Source organism: Pseudopipra pipra, chromosome 6 (genome assembly GCF_036250125.1).
Source record: "Pseudopipra pipra isolate bDixPip1 chromosome 6, bDixPip1.hap1, whole genome shotgun sequence".
NCBI lineage: Eukaryota > Metazoa > Chordata > Aves > Passeriformes > Pipridae > Pseudopipra > Pseudopipra pipra.
Window position 1 is genome coordinate 53,159,049 of NC_087554.1, and position 22,600 is coordinate 53,181,648.

Here is a 22,600-nt window from a genome sequence, read left to right on the forward strand (position 1 = left end):
AGACCATCTGTGTGCCATAGTGAAAAAGATAGTTTGCTATTAACAGAGTTTTTGCTGTCTCAAATATTGATTAGCTAATGCTTGTTTCACTCCATCTGATAGTGGAGCATACCTGAGAGGTATTGATATTGTAGACTTAAAATGGGACATAAATAATTCATAGCAGCAAGCATTAGAAAACATACGATAAGCATCTTTGGTATTAGAATATCTACATATCACTCCATCATTCTGAGAGTGTTGTGGGAGGCAGGTACAGAGAGTGAGCAACTACCCAGTTATGCTGCATAAGTATTGTTTGAGAAGAGTAGGAGTGTCTCTGATATATTGCAAGGTAGTTATGAACCTGCCTCCACATGGGTTTCACCTGGTGTAACCATAGGAAGAGACTTATAGTTCTTATTCAGCATATTCTAAAAATCAGATATTAAAGACTTACCTACTGAGTTCAGTGGGTCAAAATACTTTTTAATCTAAATCAGAGTAGTGTCACTGATATATCTCCTAAACCAGCTATGAATTTGCTTGAGGAGTAGAGGATCGGGCTGTGTGAAGTCCCCAGTAGACAGAATAATGCAAAAGCAAGGAGAAGGGAAAGAAGTGGATGACAGGTGATCAGGCAAAGATGAACAGGGAATAAATATTCTGTTTAGCCTCCTCATACAAACTCTCCATTAATTTCAACAGGATTGCTTCTGCAAGACCCGCCATACTTAAATATAGAAGAGGAAAGTGATTAGCAGGCAAAGTAAAATGGGTGAAGTGTTGAGACCAGAGGAGATCAGGAATGATGGGGTGATGAAGAGAACTGAAAGACAGTAGATGGGGATTTAAAGCCATATATGCTTTTTTCTCAATCCATCTTGTTCACACTTTTAAGACTACTGCTCAACATTCATCACTGAACCCCTTTGACTTCAGAAGCTGCACCACCAGTGAACTTGATCCTGCATGTTCATTTGCAGCCATTTTTTCCCCTTGTGCAAGCTAACTTTCTGCTTATTCACACTTTGCATGTATTGTAGTTTCTTGCATGTAGGCGAACATATGGTGGTCTGACCGGGGCAGGAGGCAGAAAATGCAATTTCTTTCTTACTTTCACGACATTTATTATGTGAAAGTCCAGACAATGGAGTCTGGCTTCAGGCACCCCGAAGGCTTGTGATAGGTGAGGAAAAGGGTCCAATTAAATATTTAAGTGGCCGGGCCCACTTTGCTGCTGCAGTGGTGGATAGATTACACCTGGTGAAACCTGGCCTGCAGTGGGGCGGTCGGTAAGTGCTGGGCATGAGGAAGGTGCAGAGAGCAGTGCACTGAGGAGGCTGCTGCCATACTATGGTCAGCAGGGAATGGATTTGGCACTGCTTCTGCCTCTGCCACTGTGACTGCATCATCCTGTGCCGAATGTCTTGTAGGTGATGGAAACCTCCCTGCTACCTTGCATGCCGTGCTCCTCCTGCAGGAGCCCTCCCGGGCAGGGGGAAGGGATGTTTGTGCCAGGGAGTTTTTGCATGGAGATGTTCTGTGCTGCCGTCCTGTTGTGCTGGGAAATCGCTTGCAGTTGTAGCTCATTGATGGATCGTTTGTCTTTGATTTGCTTTTAATTCTGGCAGGCAGGCAGTAGGAGGCTGAGATAATATTTGAAAGAAATGACCCCTTAGGTTCAGGAGATGGTGGCATTAGTCAGGGCTGTTAAATCAGGAGAAGTTTTTACAGCAAGAATATGGGATGATGACTTTGGAATCAATGTGTTAGATTGCTTTTATCTTTACTTGCTAGTGAATAGCATCTATACATATGGAATAGATATTGGTTTAAAAAAAACAGATATGAACAAGGGCAGCAGTTTATACCTGCTGTAGTTAACGGGACATTTACCTGTTTTTTCCTCCATAATGACTTGCCTGTGACTGTCAATTTCTGTTAGCACTTCTGGAAATGAGGATTTGCAGAGATGAGTGGGCCTTCCTAGTTAGTGGGACTTTTGCTTCCCTTAAGCAGAGAGCTTGGCTTTTGGTGTAAGTGTGAATGGGATAAGGTGCTATATTTGAATATTTTGTTTATCCATTGAGTTTATTAGACTGTGAGTTAATTATCAAGGAGTCCTACCTATTTCTAGTGATGTTTTTTCATGTGGATTTTTTTCATAAATCCCAAAATATATCTTCATTTAGTTATGGTTCATAGAAAAGTTCTCTTCTGTCCAGCACTCTATCCAGTTACAGGTACCGATCTTCGCTGCCTTACAGGAGTGTTGGGATTTAAATCTTGGTAAAAGGGATCTTGTCTGGATCTTAACCATGAAATAGATGCAGACTGTGTGTTTATAATGTGATGTTTTCTATATGTACATGTTGCTTCAATGCACAGATGGGGCCCTGCTGTTCTCCACATTGTGGAAAAGACTGCCCTGAGGGTTTTACTGCCTCACCAGTAGTGAAAAGGGAAGGAGACACTTAAAAATGGACAGCCTTACCTTGCAAGGTTGTATGCGGAGTTGGGCAGAGAATAGACCGTTGGGTGCTCTTGACACCTTGGGTGCTGCATCAGGCTACACTGTGCATATAAATATTTCTGATCTAATGTGTTGTCTGTTGTTAAAGAAAACTAGAGATGACGTTTGACCAACTGAGTGTGTAAATATCAGCTGATTGAACTGCTGTCCCTGCCAGTGGCTTGGTTCTTTTTCCCGTGTGACTTCAGAAATTTTCAGAGATTCAGTTTGTCCAAAAAAAAAAAAAAAAAGAAGGATCAAATCCCTGCTTTTTATTTGATGTAAAGAATTGTAAGTGTGAAGTGGGTATAAGCAGGTGTATGCACTTACTTTGGTGCAGAAACACACACACTTAGCTAAAAGAAGGTGCTCAGTTTATATTTCAAGAACAGATGTGTGGGGCCTGAGATGTCCATTGGAAAGTGGTTTCTGAGCTCAGCAGTGCTCTCAGTGCAGAGCAGGAGGTCAGCATTGCCAATGCTCCTGTCTCTTTAAACCAAATTCAGGAAAATATCTTAAAAGATAAGGCATATCTTTAGCTGGTGTGTATTGATTTACAACTTCTTTAGAGCACCTACTACCTGGGCTCTGTCATTAACTGAACCCCCATACAGTGGTGGGGAGCTGCTCAGTATGGCAAATGCTCTTGATTTTAACAAGAGTCTGATGGTATTTGGTGTTTTTCTTAAAGCTCCATTACTGCCTAGAGACACAAGATTATGAGCTAATTTTAACCTTTATTGAAAAGTTTCAATCCTGGATGTTCAGGAAAGTAGGCTTGATGCACATTCTGGAAAACAATCAAAAAAAGGAGGAAACTGAAGTGCTTTGGAGCTTGTTTATTTGATACTAATAGTTGTCGAGTTTATTTACTTTTTTGTTGTTTTTTTAGCTAATCTCATGGTTCTGAATTTTATGGATTACTTTTTCACTGCTGGCACTGATTGACATCTTCTCCCATCATCTTCCCCGTGTGTGTTTATAAGGCCAGCAATATTGGAATCACACGCTTAGAAATCCAGTGATGCCTTTCTTTTTTGTAATTAAAAGAACTAACTATTCTTATGGCTTTATGTGCACATAACATTTTTCTCAAAGCCAGAGGCAGCTCCCCTAACAAAAACAATTGGTCATGAACTAAGCTGGATGCTTACTTATCATGAAACTGCCTGCAGAAACAAGGCTGTTTCTCTAAAAGCATCAGAGCTCCTGCATCAGCCCCTGCCAAGCTCGGTGCTGCCTGGCAGGTGGCTGCCTCACCCGCCTCTATTTCATTAGCACATAATTGAGCCATCACTGAATTAGTTCTTCCTTGCTCAGAGCTCAGCACAGCAAACAGAATCCCCCCGGGATGCTCCAGTTCCATCTTTTTCTGTCCTGCGCGGGGGTTTCCTGTGCTCGTCTTGCCAGGTGTACTCTCTCTTTCTTGGAAAGCCAGCGCTGCACAGGGTCTGGTCCTGTCCCGGCACATCCACTGGCCTCCTGATCCAGTGAGCTGCGGAGGCATCACCTCCTGCTTTGCTGCCATCCTGAAGGTCTGGTGCTCGAAGCACTTCTCTGGGAAGTGGGGAACCAACGTTCAGCCACTTCCCCTGCCCAGGGGGAACTTTCCCAGGGAACAGCTTTTCTTGTCCACCTTCCCCCACCCCGACAAGCTCATGCTATTCTAGATGAGTGTGCATTTTGTTCTTCTGTTAGAGCTGAGCTGCTGAGAGGAAAATAATTCCCAGTTCTTACTCAATTTTTATATTTTATGTTAATAGATATAGTACAGGGAGTCCCATGGCAGACACGTCAATGTCCCACCCCTGTTGCTTGCCCTAACCATGGGGATGCAGTCTCACCCCTCCAGGCTGCATTCTGGGGCAGATGCTGACCCCAGTAGCCCTGGAGTCACCTCAATAGCCCTAGAGTCACCTCACTGTGGAAGGTTTCCTGTTTGCATGGTCACCTATGCATATTTTTAAATCTTTTTTAAAGTTGGTTTGCTGTCTTCTATGTGAGAGGTACCCCAAGCTGTGCTCCTGAGCTGAGGCACTGACACTGAGATAAATGCACCTGAGCCACGTCCTTTACGTATTTACTATGACCCATACTGCCAGAGTGCAGTTGCTTACTGCAGGAGCTGCTTTAGCACTGTCTCATCTTTATTGCATTCAGAATGAAAAAAAAAGTTTTTTTTCCACCAACTCAACCAGCATGAAAAATTATGAAATGCTGTGCCAGTGCCATGACGGATAAACAGCCAGGATCAAACAAGTGCCATCATATTTTATGCAAAATAACTGAATTAACAGCTTTAGCAGCTGAGTCAAAGGCACCCTGGTTTCATGTTGGTATGCTCAGTAGCACTTCTGATTAACTGAAGATTATTTCTTTCTAATCATCTTGCAGCACTGGGTCTTTGCATGGCCCTTCTATTTGGTAACTCCTCTCTGGATCTCATGTCTTCCATCTTGCTCAGTACACATGCACAGCTGTGTGGTTGTGTATACAGGGATGCCTGCAATTCCATTTGTTGGTTTTTCCAAAAAAAAAAAAATTAAAAAAAGAACTGCACAGTGTACACACCTGTATATATTTACTTGCAGGAGGTGTGAACTAGTGCTAGGGTAGGGCACTCCCATGTTAAACACCAGGCTTGTTTTTCCAGCTCTGTCACTGTCCTTAAATCTTATCTACATCAGAAAGTTTCAGCAGTGAATGTTAAATCAGTTTTTAGTTCAAATGAACAGACTTCACACAGACCCCCTCTACTCACACCCTTGTTTCACACTAAGCAGGGCCTGTTTCATGTTAGATTAAAGTAATCTTAGAGGTAAAATATAAAAGCAAAGCAATTGCAATCTTGGGGATGGTGCTTTAAGAGCTTCTAAGCTCTTCTGCAATTCAGCTGAGAGTTGGTACCTGTATAAACACTGCTCCTTGTCCAGTGCAGTATAAGGTTAAATGAGGTTATGTAAAACATTGCTGGGGATGGTTTTACAAGGGTGTGTCTTACTTTGCAGTGTCACAGACTTGCAGCACTGTTAGTCACCAAGGGACAAGGAAAGAAGGTAGAGAAGTTTTCTGGCCCACAGTTGGAAATTCTCCTTTCACTGCAGTGTACTTGCCTTAGGTCAAACCAGATTTTGTCTGCATCAGAATAGGAGTGCCTTATGTGACCTCTTGCATAGGTTTAACTATGTCAGTAGCAAATCTCACCTGTAGCTAAATCGATGCAACCAAATTTTATTTGTGTAGATATGGCCTGAGTGTAATCAAGTCACTTCTGCCTCACAGCATTGGTGAAGCTTAATTAAGGCTGATAAAGTTCTTTGCAGTTCTCAGAGGAAAAGTTTGGTCCATGTGTAAATGATATTATAGAAAATATCTAACGTACTCTGTTATAAATGCTGCAGAGGCACCCAGCCTGTGAATAGCACTCTCTGAAACTCTTTCTATTTCAAGTTAATGTGTAATAGGAATGAGGCAAACTGCCTGAAAGCACACTGTGTGACACTGTACCCAAACCCTCCCTTTGATGGGTGTGCTCCCTCTGTCTGCCTGGCTGATTTTGCTTACAGTGATTCAGATGATCCAATAGGATCCTGTATGAAGCAGCAGGCACCCTGTCACATACTTAACAGCACTACAAAACCCTAATGGCATTAACATTTTTAAAAGTGAGCCAGTACTGACAAAACTGTCCCATTCCTCTCTCTGTACGTGGCCTCAGCCCCTGCATCCCTGTCAGACAGACCCTGCCTGCAGAGTTCCTAACGTGCGCTGTTGCACATCAAACCAAAAAAGGCAGGACTAGGACCCCAGGACCAGGAGTCCCAAACATATGTCATGGGAATGTCATGGCAGTGTGGCACCACACTTGAGGGTCCCGTGGCTCTGCCCAGCTGCAGCGATGGAGCACAGTGAGCAGAGCAATCCCTCTTCTCAGTCCTTCAACTCGCCATGGAAATTTAGGTGTACCTGACCTGCAGTGTCATCCAACTCTGGTTGTACTAGCTAGAGCTCCAGTAGTGGTGTAGGCACCCTGCTTTATCTACAGGCTTTATCTGGACTAGGTAAATAGGCACCCTTCTTTATCTTCGTGCTAATTAGATCCATGCTTTGTCCAGGATAATTGTCTCTACTAATTCGTTTAAGGGAGTGTCACTAGCACAGCTGATGCTCCCGGTGGCTCCCACTCCCTGGATAGATGCTGCATCGTGGCATGTGGCTGTGCCAGGACATCTCCACATGTGCAGTCCCCACCAGGAGAGGGCAAGTTGAGGTCCTCAGGGCAGAGGCAGGTGTTTAAAGTGCTGACCAAGGCTCTGCAGCTGCAGCATGATTGCCCAACAGCGGCAACAGTGCCGCAATAATACCACACATAAAAATTACAGCCAGGCTGTGAACAGGGGAAGTGGTGGTGTGTGGGGTCACAGAGAGCTTCCCGCTCTGGCTGAAGTGAGAACAGAACCCACTGGATTTCACATCTCATCGTGAGGCTGGTCTGCCTGAGGGGCACTCAGGGGAGTCAGGCAGCAGCACAGCCAGGAGCAAGGAGCCCCCAGCTGTCTGGAGGTGAACGGGAGGGGTTATGGTGAAGACAGCAAAATACACTGTCCAGCTGAGTCCCAGCGTGGGTTTGCAGGCTGACCCTGGGAGCTGGTGGCAGCCTGGCCAGGACTCGCTCTGCAGTGCCCTGTGTGGGGAATGGTGGTCCAGGCTGTACCTGAACAGGGACGAACAGGGACACTGGGATTAACATCAGTCAGAAATGCTTTTGACAACTAATGTGAAGCAGGGGGTTCTGTCAGCAAATGCCAATTTATTTGAAAGATATTGCAGTGGGAAAGAAAAGCTTTGCAGAAGCTTGTAGTCTGGAAAGATCTCTTCTGTTCTCATCAGGATAAGCAAGTGTTTATGTCACATTCCCAGGATATAAATGACAATGGGTTAGACCTGATGGCTGAACCTGGTTTCCCATAATCCAAGTATGTGCTGAAACCATCAAGCAATGAGAGAGTTGTTTGTCTGTCTCACACCTTTTTTCCTCCCACAGTCTGGTGGGGTTTTTTGTTTGTTTGGGTTTGTTGTTTTTTGTTTGTTTTGTTTTTTTTTTCACAAAATCATCATGTTCTTTTCATATGCAGAACAAAAATTTTCAATATCATGAATTTAAAGCCCATATATATTTCTTATTCAGCTCTGACTCTGGACCCTTTCCTTAGTCCATCACATTCGTCACACTGGTCCATAAGAACCATGGAGGCTTATAATGGTTGCAGAAACCCCAACCAGGGGCTGCTTCCAGTGTGTATAATGAATGAAAGAGCTGTAAGTTTGTTATATTGGACCTGCTGTATTGAAGAAGCTCAAAATCCTGGTTATTCAACAACATAAATGGTCCTGGTTTTGGTACTTAAGTGTATGCAGTCAGTGGTGCTTGAAGTTGTAGGGTAAGTGAAAGAGGGAAAAGAAAGATCATATGGAACTGCCTGGGCAGGAGAGAAAAGATGACATTGTTGCTGTTTATTCGGGCTTTCCTGCCACAGCTGCACCAGAGTGGAAGCCAGGGCATGGGTTTTTCCTTCGGTGACAGCTCTGGTGCTATTTTGTGGCCGGCTGTTGTTCCAGACACAGACATCTCTGCGCAGTGGTGCAGGAGCAGCCACCAGCACATGGAAACCATCACGCCCACCGTAAAGCAGTGCCCTGTGCCAGGAGTTCCTCGTTGCTGTCTATAAGGACAGCTGGGGAAGGACAGAGAGGGTGCTGGGCCGGCTGAGCAGGAGGAGAAAAAGCAAACATGGAAAACATCTGTGTGCTCCCAAAAGCTGCTTTTAGCTGAATCACAAGATGCTTATATAAAAGCGTGGTTAATTATTGCAAAGCAATGAAGCGAGGAAACACAGACATTCACAGAGTATCTCCTCCGTTAATTAGTTGCTAAAAATGTAGACCATAGCAGCTGTGGAGCTGCAAACAGGTCGGTAGCAAAACTGTCTCTCCTGGTTATTGTGCTGAGGAAGTGCACTTCTCTGTGAACTGTTCCCAAGGGCTGTCAGGGTCAGAGGCAGCTCGCAGGGTGACTAGAGAAGCATGTTGAAATGAGCCATCACCAAGGGCACTTACTGTTCGTGTCTGCTCCAGTCTGAGAAATATCTAAAAATGTGGAGAGAATTAAACCCAGAAATCCTCTTGGATTTAAAAACCTTCAGCCACACAGATGTGTGCTGTATGTGAACTGCAGAGCATACATGTATATAACCAAGCATAAAATTAATCCCTGTCTTCCATACCTATGAGGGCTGGCTAAGCATGCTAAAAGCCATCCCTGTCTTTGTCATGTATAGTTTCTGAGAAGATCCTTGTTACACCTTAAACTCCTTTCACATGAGCTGCCTGGTCTCTGCTTCCCAAATACTTCCTAAGTTTTTTCCTGAGGCTTGCTTCCCAAAAACCCTCTCCTTCCTATTCATTGTTTCGGATGATCTTTACAAAATGTGGCATTTCTGTCTAAATAGTTTACCAAAGGCCTGTGATAAACAATATTAAGTTGTCAGTCATGAGTCATTAAAGAAGTGAACTGTCTTCACTTCATACCCAATCCTAAGATATTTTTGTCAGAGCAAAAGTGGTTGTCACTGGCTTCAGTTTTGGGAGACCCAAGATTGGAACACACATGCCTGATTTTCAGAAAGTGCTGTGTACCCTTTCTTCAAATGTTAGTCCTTAAACACATTTCAAAAAATGCACAATTTCTTCTGGATCAGTCAATGCTCTGAAATTTCTGACTACGATGCATTTCTGCCATCTTTCCTGTTTTCACGTAGTCATACTTTCTAAATTGGTTTTCAGATGACATTCAGCCTGGCAGTAACTTATAAAGAAAATAGACATAAATATCCTTAAGAGTTTGAAATTGATATATTTAGGTTTGTAAGTGTTTCATTCTGATTTGCTCTTGTTGGAAAACTTTTAAAAGGATGAAATTTTACATTTGAAAATGAAAAAAAATAAGGCAGACATAATAATTTCCTGCATATAATTGATCTTCTTCTCGGTTTATCAGGAAAATTGTTGTTGGATTTAATAGAACTCATGTGTGTTCAGTTGCAGTTGAAACCCATCTCCTCAAATCAGTGAAACAATCCCCCTTCCAATGAATGCAAGACCACCATAGCTTATGTTACTGACACTTCTTTTATTTTCAGAATAATTATTTCTTTCTGGAAATGGCATGTAGTGTCAGTGTACTTGATACAGAGATTAAATGATGAATCAAGAGAGGAGATGTGACTTAAATGGTGACATGTGTAATTGGCTTTTGTTGGTGAATGCCAGTGAAAGCTCAGCTTGATGTGGATCTTGCAGAAGCAGAAGACTAACAACATTGTAAAAAGAAAAGCTACCTTTGTAAAAGGCTTGTTTAATTTAGAATCTCCTTGCACCTTCTATCAGGTAGCTTCTTGAAGCTAAGCCCAGCATCAGAGCAGCACTAGTTAATATGTGCTCACAAACTCAGCAAAGTTGTTGAATTTCTGTGCAAGCACAAAATAATCCATGAGAGACAGATCCGAACCATGTCAAAGCTTGAAATGCATCCCAGTGTGATGGACTGCCCTTCTATGGGACATCTTTTGCAACACTACAACACCTTCACCATCACCAAGGGATTAGTATGTAGCCTACAGGTACCACGGTGCCAAGTTTCTGGACAAATCCGCTCCCACATTTAGCCATTGGGTTCTCCCAGTGAGACTAAAAATGTACAGGAGGCAATGATTTATCTAATAGGAAAAAATAATTAAAAATAAGGCAAAGAGAAGACAATAATGCTTGAGGGTCTTCTGTCATAGTAAGACAATTAATCTGAGTGGCACTGTTTTTTGAAAAAGTCAGCCCCATTTGCGTTCCTTATAGCATTCTCTCATTTTCCCTGTAGGTCCGGCTGCCCAGCGCCAGGTCCAGAATGGTCCATCTCCAGATGAGATGGAAGCACAGAGAAGGTGAGTAAATCATCTATGGCAAAGTTCTTGGATGAACATGCAGTCCTTGTTCACCAATAAGCACTGTTCTTTTTACTCGTACCTCTTTTAAGCCGGTTCTAAATGTTTTGTAATTATTGCTAATGATTCTGTAGTGATTTTTAAAGGGTTAAGCGAACTGAAGCTCTAGGTAAACTTTTTGCTTGGTAGGGACTTAGGAGTCTCTCTTTTCTCCTCCGAAAACTATAAGGAAATGGTAGGGAAACTAGTTTCCTGCACCTTTATGAATAACTATGAATGAGCTGAGGTTGAGTAGGGATTTGCCTATGACTATTAAGTGGGTCAGCGGGTGATGATATTTCACCTGAGATTTGTGAGATTTACTTTGGGATAGCAGAGCTGTCATAAAGGTCAGAGAGCCCCTGCTCACCCAGAGGCAGGTGATATTGCCTGTCCCTCTGCCTGGCTGAAAGACCTGATCCAGCTCTTCCTTTAACCAGTGAAACTCCCTGATTCTGCAGACCATACGTAATTCAGTCCTCAAATTTGGATGTCTATTCTGTACATATAAAGTGTAAGCAGCTTAACTATGTTAGAATAAAAATATTTAATTTATTCCTTTTTGTTTAGAGACAGCCTTTTGGGTAGGTATTATTTGACTGCTACAGGGCACATGGTTATGGGAAAACTTCTTTTGCTCCACTGGAGTGGAATAAGCTATGCCAGTAGATGCACTTAGATATTACTGTATCTGCACTAGAGGACTTTCAGCTTTAATTATGCTGATGCATTCTTTAAGTCTAGAGCAGACCTAATTTTAGGCCTATGGGTTTTTTTAACATCTTATAAACGGGCAAGGAAACTGATATGGTATCTACAATGAAAATTTTTCTGTTTAAAAGGTTTTTTAGAGACCTTTACGCAAATGTTAATATATTTTTAAGTCAGAGTGTAATTTGTCCTCTCTTCTACTTTAGTCCTTGCATACTCCTTAAGTAGCCTTGTGCCAGTCTCAGGCTTTATTTAGTTTGACTGGAATAAATTTGACTTCGTAAGAGTTTAAGAACTTCTCCTTTTAGCATGTGTGGGAGGGTGCCTTCAGCACATGTAACCTGCTTCTGACCAAGGCCAGAAGGGGCTGGTATGAACCTCAGTGACTCCAAGTGGCAGTGGTTGACCTTTTTTGGGGGAGCCCCCCACACCTCTATCTGTTCTTCAGCAGCTCTAATGACTTGGAGATGTTGTAAGACATATTTCTTTCCTGGTCTGTCAGACTGGAGTTTTCCAAGTCTGTTCTCTTGATAACCCTAGAATTTCCTCCAGGTTTAATCAGGAAAATGTATGTGTTAAGTTGATCTTCATCATCAAATTTCGCTAATAAATGCCAAGCTAAGGTAGCGGACAGTATGCTTGGGAAATTCTTAGTACATGTGTTTACAGCTGAAATTTTAGCAGTGTAATTGATGCTTTTGCATATGTATTCAGCCCATAACTACCAAGGAAGAACCGGGCTATGTATTGAAGTAAAGATTTCTATTTGTTTGGTTTAAAGTGTCATAGCTTAAATGAAAGAGTTGAATCAACCAGCTAAGATTTTCTCAAAACTGTTTCCCTTTTGCATATATGATAATTTTCTAAGATGCCTCTAATAATTTTCTAGAAATTGCCTGGATTGCATATCCTGAGCATAAAAATAGTTTAGGATTGATCCCTCTGCATCAAAGTTGTGGATTTTCCTTTCCCATGTTTTGAACTAGAATTGAAATATGAGAAATTTGTTTTGAAAATTAAGATATTCTTTTTTCTGCATAGTGTAACTTTTTTTTTTGGACTTTTTTTCTAGAAAACTTCTATTGGTATATAAATAAGATAGAATTGTGTAACATTATAGACTCTGGAAAGTACACGTGAAAATGTAACAGGGAGATCTCTCTGAAATATTACATAAGGAGTTAAAATAGAAATGTTGCTTAGAGTTAAGCTTCCCTTACTGTACAGACCAAGAAGTAAAACTGTTGCAGAAAAAAGAAAACTGTGCAATTAAGACTGGCCCAAACATAAGGGAAACAAATTCAGGGCAAACTCGGACTAGAAACTGTGGAAGAAAATTGTAATAAACTTTGTTACCAAGTGTTTCAGCACTAATTTCTAATTTCAGAATTGTGTGTTAATATTGTTGAAATCTTTAGTCCGTATCCATGCACTTGGCAAAAAGCCTGGCAAATAGTCTAGTTTTTAGCTATCAGTCTTTTTAAGAGGAGCCAAGTGAGAGGGGGTTTGTGGCAGGGGTCAAGGAGCTGGAGTGCTCCTTCCAGCAGGAGCACTCCAGCGTTCGAGAGCAGACCCCTGCTGATGGGCCCTTGGAACTGCACATCCCTGCGGACCAGCACCTGTAACAATCCTTTCCCCAGGGGACACCAGGCCTGGGTAACACAGGAGCTGGCAGCTCCTGGGGTGAAAGGTGCCAAAAAAGCAGCAGTGCAGTGTTGTGATGAGCATTTGCAGAGGAAACACAGCGGTGATGGTGCTGCTGGGGGTGCTGGTGGCATGGGGGCAACTGTGCTGGGGCTGTCAGCTGGACTGGCCTGTGCCAAAAAGGGCTTGGATGTGCACAAGGACAACAGAGGCTTTGTACAGTCAGCACCAAAACACAGATCAAGCTTTGTTATGTTTTCATTTTAACTACAAGTGCTCTGGGCTCCTGACCCATAAGAGGCTCGGGACTGTGTCATTCTGAATATTTCCTTCCCTGGAGATATTCAGAAGCTATCTGGACACAACCCTGAATAACATCCTCCAGGGGACCCTGCTTGAGTAGGGAGGTTGGACTAGATGGCCTCTAGTGTTTCCTTCCAACCTTACCCAATTTGTGATTCTGTGATTTTATGCAAGATGCCACTTAACTCTTTCCTTGCAGTGCTCATGCACTTCAGGTTAATGGCACTCATGGTTGCTGTGCTCTCCTGGGCCTTGGGCAGTGACTGTTCCTTGTGCAGAGCTATTGAGGAGTTATCTTAAGTGGATCAACCAACCCCTGCAGTGTCTGGTGAATGCAGGGCAATGTCCTGGTTAAGCTTCTCGAATGTATGAAATGGCACTGCTGCAGCCAAGGCAAGTGAAATCAGACCCATCTCCGTCTCACCAGATGAGAGTCTCACCCAAGACATACAGCTTGAGTGCTTCTCAGGGCATAAAGGTTGTACTCAAAATTATAAAGAATACATAATAACCAAGAGTTTTTTTCATTACTCTTTTAGACAAGTGATGGAGCAACAGCAACAGCGCCAGGAATCTCTGGAAAGAAGAACCTCTACCACAGGCATGTATCAAATCAAGCAGATACAGTCTTTCCCTGATTGTCTCCTCTTGCTTTTGGTGGGATTTGTGGGGTGCTATACAAGAGCTACTCCACTAAAAGTGGTTATAGTTTTGAGTAGATTTTAAAGCATTGTCAGCTAGAGACTTTACATGCATTTGGGCATGGTTGTGTTGTTTTGCAGAGGCTCAGGTCTGGGGCATTCAGGTAATGCTAGGCAGGTTTTGCATTTGGCAAAACTTATACAGCTGAGAGGCATTTTAGATGTACCAAGGAGGCCTGGACATGCTTTTTCCACACCCATGAGGAGAGCAGATAGCACAGCCACTGCTAGAGTGACTCCACGTTTCCAGGGGATGTCAGCACAGAGGCGTTGAAGTGCTGGATGTGCTCAGGCAGTCCACATTGTTCTGCAGCACAAAGCAAACTACAGCACAGAGGAAAATATAGCTCTAGATGCTCATCAGTGGGGATTTTGTGATCATGAAGGGAGGAGTCTTCTGTGGACTTTCTTAATGGAATATATATATATATTTAATGAGCTTACAAAAATCCTCTATAGCATATTAAGTTGCACTAAGCTGAGAGAAAAGATGACAGGAATAGTTTATAACTACAAAATATGGCTTTGCCTCTCTGAAAGAAGGCAGAGCAAGGAAGCCACGATGGCCATCTTATGTTTGGGCTTTGGTTTTGGGCAAGTTTTTTCAGTTAATCTGGTCACATAAGTGACATGTTTTTCCTCAGCTGTTAAAACCTTTTAGGTTTTGACTTGAAACCATTTCAGACATATACACACACCTTCAGCGACAGAAATAGTTGGACTTCTCTTTCAGCAGAGATTAGTGTGCTATTCTGCATAAGAAACTTGGCCAAAATCTTACCTTGGCATACACAAGGAGCCATACACATGGCTCCTAGGGGTTGCTAACTGTCCCCTCTCTGGCTACAAGGTGGCTACCTCTGTGTTCAGCATATCCCTTGCAGCTGTCCTGGTGCAAAGGTGATGCTCGTGATCCTGACTCAGTTTCACGTGGGGCTTGGAGGAGCCTCACTGTCACCAGAGCATGCAGCCCATCCCATGCTGCCAGGGTTCTGCTCCACACACCTCTCCAGCTCTGCTGAGGGCTGGAAATCCCCAAGCTGGTGCCTGCACCATCTCCTCTTTGCTTTGTTTGAGTTTCTGTTTGCGTTTACTTCACGGTTCCTTTTTCTTCGTTCCACTTTGCCTTGGTTTCATTCCTTGCTGCATACCCACCTTATTCTTTTCATTTGTCTTTTCTGTTCTTTTAGTTTCCACCCTTCAATTAAGTCTGTCCTCTCCCCTCTCTCAGCCCCAGTCTCCTCCTCCCACCTCCAGTAACTGCAGTGCTCCTGCCTCTGGTGTTGTGCTCCCCCCACTACCTCATGCCAGCACTGTCTCTTCAGAACCCTTTGTCCCTGAGCCCGGCAGTCAATCCCCTTTCATATCCCAGTGGAGAGCCAGAGAGCCCCCACAGTTCCTGCACAGGCACTCGGCCTCTGAGCTGCCAACAGCCCCAGGTTCCTCCCCTCCCTCCTGCCCAAACGGCAGGACTGTAATGCCAGGCATCAGGCGAACCTCACTGTCTCCACCCCCTCTCCATCATTCCCATTTTCCCTTTGCCTCTTACCAGCCTCTCAGGGGCTCTTCTCTTTCATACTCTCCTTGGTCTTCTGCTCCCTCTGCCACAAGTGCACCATCTCTGCAGAGGGGTGATGTCCTGCAGCCACGTAGTCCCACCATCCTGCCTGCAATTCCTGTCCCACCTGACAGGGTCAAGGGACCCACAGATAAAGCAGGCCAGGAGACCTCAGCAAATGTACCCCTGAATGGCCATCCTGAAGAACAAATTGCTTTAGGCCCCTCTGGGACCCAGGTGAAAAGCGTGGATGGGTCCTTCTTGCCACACCTAGGAGGTGCACCCTGCTCCCCGCTGCCCACCATCACCAGCCCCCCCATCTCCTCTGGCCAGGCTCCTTCCCCATCCTCCCATCCATCATCTTGTCCTCCACAGCAGTGTTGTCAGCCCATGTCACACTGTCTTCCATTGCCTCCCCCCCACGCTGCTGTGTCTGAGGTGGCTATGCCCAGGAGGACCCCTCCTTACATGACATCACCAGCCATTGCCCACTTGAGTAAGTACTGATTCTGAGTGAGTTGTGACCTGTGTAAAGCCATAGCTGTCAGCTGTTTAAAAAGCCCTGTTGGCACTGCCTGTAACCATTAGAAAAAGGGCTGAGAGACCCAAAGCTACTCCTGCTGTATGTGATTTCTGAAACTGAGATGGAAAAGTATCCAAATCACTCAGGACTGGTCCAGGGATCAGGCAAAAAGTAAGCATTACAGAGCCAGGACCCTGTAGCTGGGTTGTTGCAATGCATATTCTTACTGTATTAGGCCAGATGGAGATGTCATTCAGCAGAGTCAAATTGCTTCAAAGAGCCTCATATAGAACCTGTTTTCAGCTGGTCTAAACATAGCAGATGGGCTCTTCTGAAGCTGGAGGCCAGGTCTGTGATAGACTTCTTGTTGGTGTAGGAATACTGGTAGAGGTTGTGATTTTTACTCTTTTTCTTAAGTGGTATTTCTGTTACCAGCAAAAGACAGAACATGGATTTTGGCTAAGTTACCCAGAATCCCCTGTGCCTGTGTAATTTATTTAATTCTCTTCCTGGTGTAAACTGCATTTATAGTTGTGGGCTTGTCACTATAACTATTCCAGCAAACCTTTTTCATTGAAGACAGATCAAGAGCTCGGGTCTGGCCACTTTGCATATGGTTTTGATTTCTAGTGCCTACCTAAAGCCTGTGGAGTTAGAACACTTGCAAGTAGTGCCTATTTGCAATTCAGAGCATAAGTTTTGTGACTTGGATCTATTCATGTTTATAACCACATATAATGCTAAGGTGACATGCCTGGAAGAGGAAGAAAACTAAAACATTTCCTTTCACTTTCTGCTAAAAATATTACTCTGACCACTGAAGGCTCAGTCCTTCAGCTGATATAAGTCCTTGAAATCTACTTAGTTCAATAAAATTTTAGACTCACATCAGTCCATTATTTTGACTCAGTTCAATTTTTGCCTGAGGCTGGTCTCTAATTAGGTGGGTGTAGTTTTGCAATTACAATTAACTGTACCCACAATGAATTACTAGCTATTATGTTCATGAACGAAAGAGGGCTTGAAATGTTTGAAGTATTTCTAATAGCAGCTATGGTTCATTTCAAGAATGGAATTGGGAGTGTGAAATAATGGCAGAAGTAACCACAGAAATAAGGCAGTATTGTAAGAAAATCCAGATAAGAAGAAAAACAGGCTGTTAATGTTAAATACAGTTTCCAAATGTTTCTCAGTCAAAACCCACCTGTCTTTCAAAATAACACTTACTGAGCAACTGAACCTGTGATTTTGCACCAGGAGCAGCCTGTTCTGACAGAGTGTACATGGGGAAATACCTTGGGATGGTGTATTTGTTCAACTGACCTGTTACAGACAGGGAAAACACTGCAACGGAGTTACCACCATCAGCCCCTCCAACAGGCTGCTGCTGCAGTGAGGAGCTTTGCTGAACCTCGGGGTGCTTGGAGCTGGAGTCTCCCCTGATTATTTTGCAAAACTGGCTGAGGCCACACACCTTCTGTTCGACAGAAAGGAGGATGTGTCGCTGTCACCCACGATTCTTATGAAAAACTGATGTTAACCGAAGTCCATGGAGTTCACTGATGTAGTTTTTTATCTCCATGTAGAATGCTATGGGAGAAGCAGAAGGATGTGCCACTTATGAATTGGGAAGCATTGTCCATGTTTTGATTTTGACACAGAATAGAACACTAGCCCGGCCAGGGAGAAGAGGGAGAAGGCTAGTTTGTCAGTGGCAGGGTCTTGCAGGAGGACATAACTGTAGCTGACTGACCATTGATACAAACACCATTCCCATACTTCCACATGCATGGTGCTTCCTTGAATTGATCACTCATCCTGCAGTCAGGTCATGGCCTAGGGGGTGGGAACATGACCTTGTCTATGGGCTGGAGGAGACAGTGCTTCATGTCTAATTCCTATTCTCTGCATTTCAGGCCCAACACTTCCACCTGGTCACCCCAGTGGTGCTGCTGTGATCCCTGCTTCATCTGGGGGGCCCCCACCTCCGCCACCCCCCCCAGTCCCTCCGCCACCCATGGGAGCTGCGCCCCCCCCACCGCCCCCGCTGCCATCCGGCGCCGGCCAAGGGGCTGGCACTGAAGATGGGTCAGTGTCAGGGCTTGCAGCAGCTCTGGCTGGTGCCAAACTAAGGAGAGTTCAGCGGGTAAGGAGGTGCTACTGGGATTCCCCAATGGGCTCTTGTCTGCTGCAGGAAAGCCTGGCACAGCTGGGTGTAATGGTCTGCAAATCCAGCTTGAAACATGGTGAAACACGCTTCAGCTGACCGCTGGGTGGACTTTTAAATGTGAGTTTGCAGTGAAAATAAAGCTGAGCAGGATTTGTCTGCTGGAGTTTACACTCTTCAGAAAATGTTAATTAGCAAATGGCTGCGAGTTCTGACATTGCCAGGATTTCATTACTTCAGCAAAGTCCACTGTTGTACTGTTTGTTAGTGTTTTCAGTTTTTATAAGTGGTTAGAACTACGCTATGCTTACAAAAACCAGTGTAGACTTTTGAGACCTCATGTCAATAGGTGTCCACTTAGGTAAGGGTTGCTTAACCATGCATAAACATAACCGTGAATAAACAGCACTGTGGGTTTTTTCATCGTTTGCCCATATAATTGCCTCACCCAGACCTTTTTTTTGTTTTAGTAAGGGTTCATGTGGGTCTTCTTCCCAAGGCAGAACACATCTTTATCTCTGGTTTCGAGCTGTGACTGTGATCCCTGTTCCTAATACTTAAGAAAATTAATCGTTAAGGGTGTGGTAAAGGAAACCTTTCATTAATTCCAGTGTTGATTTCTGTCTTAAGCCAGAAGATGGTTCAGGAGGGTCCAGCCCCAGTGGGGTCTCTAAGAGCGATGCCAATCGAACAAGTAGTGGAGGAGGTGGAGGAGGACTAATGGAAGAAATGAATAAATTACTGGCAAAAAGGTTTGTACTTACACTTCAAGTAAGCCCCATGAGATCTGCAGCAAATTGTGGAACAAAGTGCTGTCATTTTGGGTTAGCAGTTGGGTCACTTTGGTGCTTCTTTGCAGTTTGACAGGTCCTGCATAGATGTTGGATGCCAGTATTGCCTGCCCTTTAATATGAAAGGTGTTGCAGCAATGATACCTGGCGGAGTGTAGCTTCTGTAGCAGATTCTGCAGCTTTCAAAGATGGTGATAAATGCATCCTCTGGGCTTTTGCCATTTTACTAGATCTATTTCAAAGTTACGGTTTTCAGTAAGAGTAAACTGTGAAAGGAACTTAGACACATCATTCTTTATGTCACACATTCAGGATGTTGAGCCCAAAAATAAAAACACAGTTGCAATGAAAGGACAAGACCTTGGCAGGTAAACTATTATTCTCAGTGTGTTTCAGACAGACTAGCCTAGTTATTCTCTACTAAAGCAAGTTGTGATGTATCAAGCTACCAGCTGTTAAAAGGCGCTCAATTTTCCTAATTTTTTTTTTCTCTTTTCCCCTTATTCCATCAGTAATATTCTGTCAGACTCCCAAGTTCCTAGTGTTAGATGCTTTATTTTTAGATCTAATTTTTTTTAACTTATGAACAGTGAAGGAAAAGGATGAATAAAATAATGAGGGGTAGGTATAGTTGTAGAGCATGCAGAGATGGAGTTTTTAAATAATGTTCTCTAGCATAAAGACAGTTCCCACCTCGAAGAATTTGATTCCAACTTTTCTCCATGTCCTGTTCATTTCAGAAGGAATTCTCAATGTGGACTTCAGATGTAATCCTTTGAAAAGTATTAAATAAATACACAACACTCTAAAAAGTTCCAAGCAGTATAAAGAAGCAAATAGATAATTTTCTTTCTTTTCAGAATTAAAATAGCTTGACAGCTTTTAATAGTTTTTTACTGGTTCTTGGGCTGCTCCATATGAAGCAGTTGTCTGAAAGCAAAGTAAGGTTTTGTGACTAGATGCTGGGGCAGCTAGCTCTGTTCAAGCAAGCAAGCTGAATGGACATCTCATATGTTTGGATATAGAAATTGTACACACTTCTGTGGTTCTAGTCAAAGGTGTATGCCAGTATGGCTTTTTGCAGTGGGATCTCGTGTCTTCAGGTATTCAGGGTCAAATTTCCCTCAGTGCTGTGAGCACTCTGCTACCTCTACGCTGAAAATAACTGAGCTGCAAATACTTTCCCAGGGAGTTGACAGCAACAGAATTGTCCCCTAAATTTTGCTTCACAAAGCCGTGGAAGTAATTGGAAATATGCAAGTGTCAGTCAAGGGTGCAATCTGGGCACATGATGTTAAACTGATACTGACAGGACTTCTTTTGGCTGCAAACCCCTTTTTACGCATGATGACATAAAGGAAGAACCTGGCACTGTGTTTCAGGTTGTTCTTACCTGCCTTACTAACCTACTCTTATGAGGAGGTAAAAAAAATGGTTTTTAAGCTGAGCATGTTCAGTACAGAAATCACAGAGTAATGAGCGTGGGATCTCAGGGGGCCTTTTCTTAGCAGTAAACCCCATGCTCAGAAACAGGGAATATGTCTAATGCTCAATAAGTAACTGAGGAAAACGCTTTTGAGAGTTCAGGTGCTATAAAATACCACTCTCTAGATTTAGTGGGCCCCCTGAGAGCAGCCCTTTGCCTCAGGACTGAAGTGCAAACAGCATAATGAACTCACAAACCACTGTCATTTCCAGCCCAGTTAAGTTTGTTGCAGGACATAAATCTAACACTGATCTCTCACCCTGGCAAATATTTCTCTCACTTAGATTTGTAATAACTATAATTTTTTTTGTTAGAAGAATCAGGTAAATATTAGGGAAAGACTACAAAAATTATTAGCAATCTAATAAACTTATTAATGCAGTTGAATATCTGGAAATAATTCCCACAGAGCACAGTGTCCTACAGAACATACTCATCTGTTTGAGTTTTTTTGGTCAAATTTTCATCAAATCCTCCAAGTTGTATATCCAGTGTGGCTTTTCTCAGAAACCTTTCTTAGTGCCACTTGGGGTTTTTTTAAATATGAGATGAATATTGCTCTCTTCAGAAGCAAGACTAAATGAAAAACCTGTCATATTGGTGTTTTAAAAAACATCTGCTAAGGGTAGTGTTCACAGGTGGATAAGGGTAAAGTTCAGCACAACCAAAATCCATGTGGAGGCTTGAACTGCAGTTCCCCTAATTGTCTAAAATGGAAAATTGGATATCTGGAGCTGACTGAGAACAGTGTCATCACTGCAATACCCATCTGAGCCACCTAGGAGGGGCAAAGGGGGGATGGCTGGTCCTCAGAAACACCTGTGGGGGTTTCAGTTGTTCCTCCGGTGTAAGGCCGAGGAGACACAACTTCCTGAGTCCTGGGGAGAAGCCATCCCTTTCTCACCCGGTTTCATACCCAGCTGTGCTTCCTTCCTCCACTTCAGCACATTTCCTTCTGCTCTGCACCCTGTGTTCCTCTGTTAAACACTGCCTCATAATATTGCCCCTCTCCCTGAGTTGTATCACTGGGGCCTGGATTCCTCACCTTCACCCCAGTTCTACACAACCAAACACATCCAGCCATTCCCTAGGATGAACAATATAAATAGTAACTCCCACCAAAGCCTGAATCAGTCCTCCCACATGGATGTGTTTCTAGGGGGTTGACTGTGTGTTCTCTCTCATGTTCCTTTGCAAAGGAGGAAAGCAGCGTCGCAGTCAGACAAGCCAGCTGACAAAAAGGAAGAGGAAAGCCAAAATGTAAGTGAAAGACTCCTCACCATTGTGCTCTTGCAAACTCCTTGTAAGCCAAAGTCCTGTGCTCATTCACTGTGTGTGATCCAGGAATAGATGTACACATGCAATCAAAAGCTGAATGTAACTGCTTCCACCTTTCCTGGGAACAGCACCTTATAAACAGGAATTGTCACTTTATTCATAGGCTAAATCCAAACCAGGCACTTTTTCGTGGTCTGATCCGAATGTTGTAAGGGGTGGTAGATTCTTGCCCTGTAAGAAGATGCATTGAACCTCCTGGCAAGTCAACCTGAGATCACGTTCAAGTTTCTTACTTTACATTTGAGGCTTCAGCTAAGCTGAAGTGGATCATCAACCATGGGGTGTAACTCTGGATTGCCAACCTCCACACAAAGTGAGAATCAGCTCACTTGAGACCTGAGTGCACAATGAACATGTCTGGGAGGGATGAAGGGTAAACAGTGTATTAACTGTTAGACCATTCAAAAGTCAAAATACGTGTTCATGATACCTACACTACAATGACATAGAATTTGGACAATTTCAGGGAACTTTGATTCATTTCTATTTTAACTATTCTGTCAGTATATTGTCCACAAAAGCAATTATACAGGAGGCTTTATTTGATACAGTCTGTAGGCTGAACTTGATACAGCAATTTTGAGTTCAACATGCAGATGAAAACATTTTTTTACCCATGGAACTAGTAAAGCATGAAAGATCTTTCCTGTTTCAAGAGAGGGCAGGATTTGCACTGTGTCCCTTCCCATGTGGTGCTTTTCTGGGCTGCTGCTCATTCAGCATTCCTGTTGCTAGCCAGTACCCTCATGAAGGCTTTCTGCCATGGCTGTGTGCCTCAATTGCCTATATAGAGATGTTCCCTCAAAGTAACAGCTGCTCAGTAGAAAATCCATTCGGAAAACGTAGGTCTC

The 22,600-nt window shown here is 43.4% G+C and overlaps 1 protein-coding gene across 10 annotated transcripts in view; it reads left to right on the forward strand.

Annotated features, from left to right (window-relative positions):
- EVL (Enah/Vasp-like) overlaps positions 1–22,600 on the forward strand; it is a 152,674-nt gene that overhangs the window by 122,978 nt on the left and 7,096 nt on the right. For all 10 annotated transcript variants that reach the window (XM_064659150.1, XM_064659152.1, XM_064659155.1 and 7 more), the window contains exons 4-8: positions 10,425–10,488; positions 13,725–13,786; positions 17,884–18,113; positions 18,765–18,886; positions 21,611–21,671. In XM_064659150.1, coding sequence (XP_064515220.1) covers positions 10,425–10,488; positions 13,725–13,786; positions 17,884–18,113; positions 18,765–18,886; positions 21,611–21,671 — 539 coding nt within the window. The remainder of the gene's footprint in view (positions 1–10,424; positions 10,489–13,724; positions 13,787–17,883; positions 18,114–18,764; positions 18,887–21,610; positions 21,672–22,600) is intronic.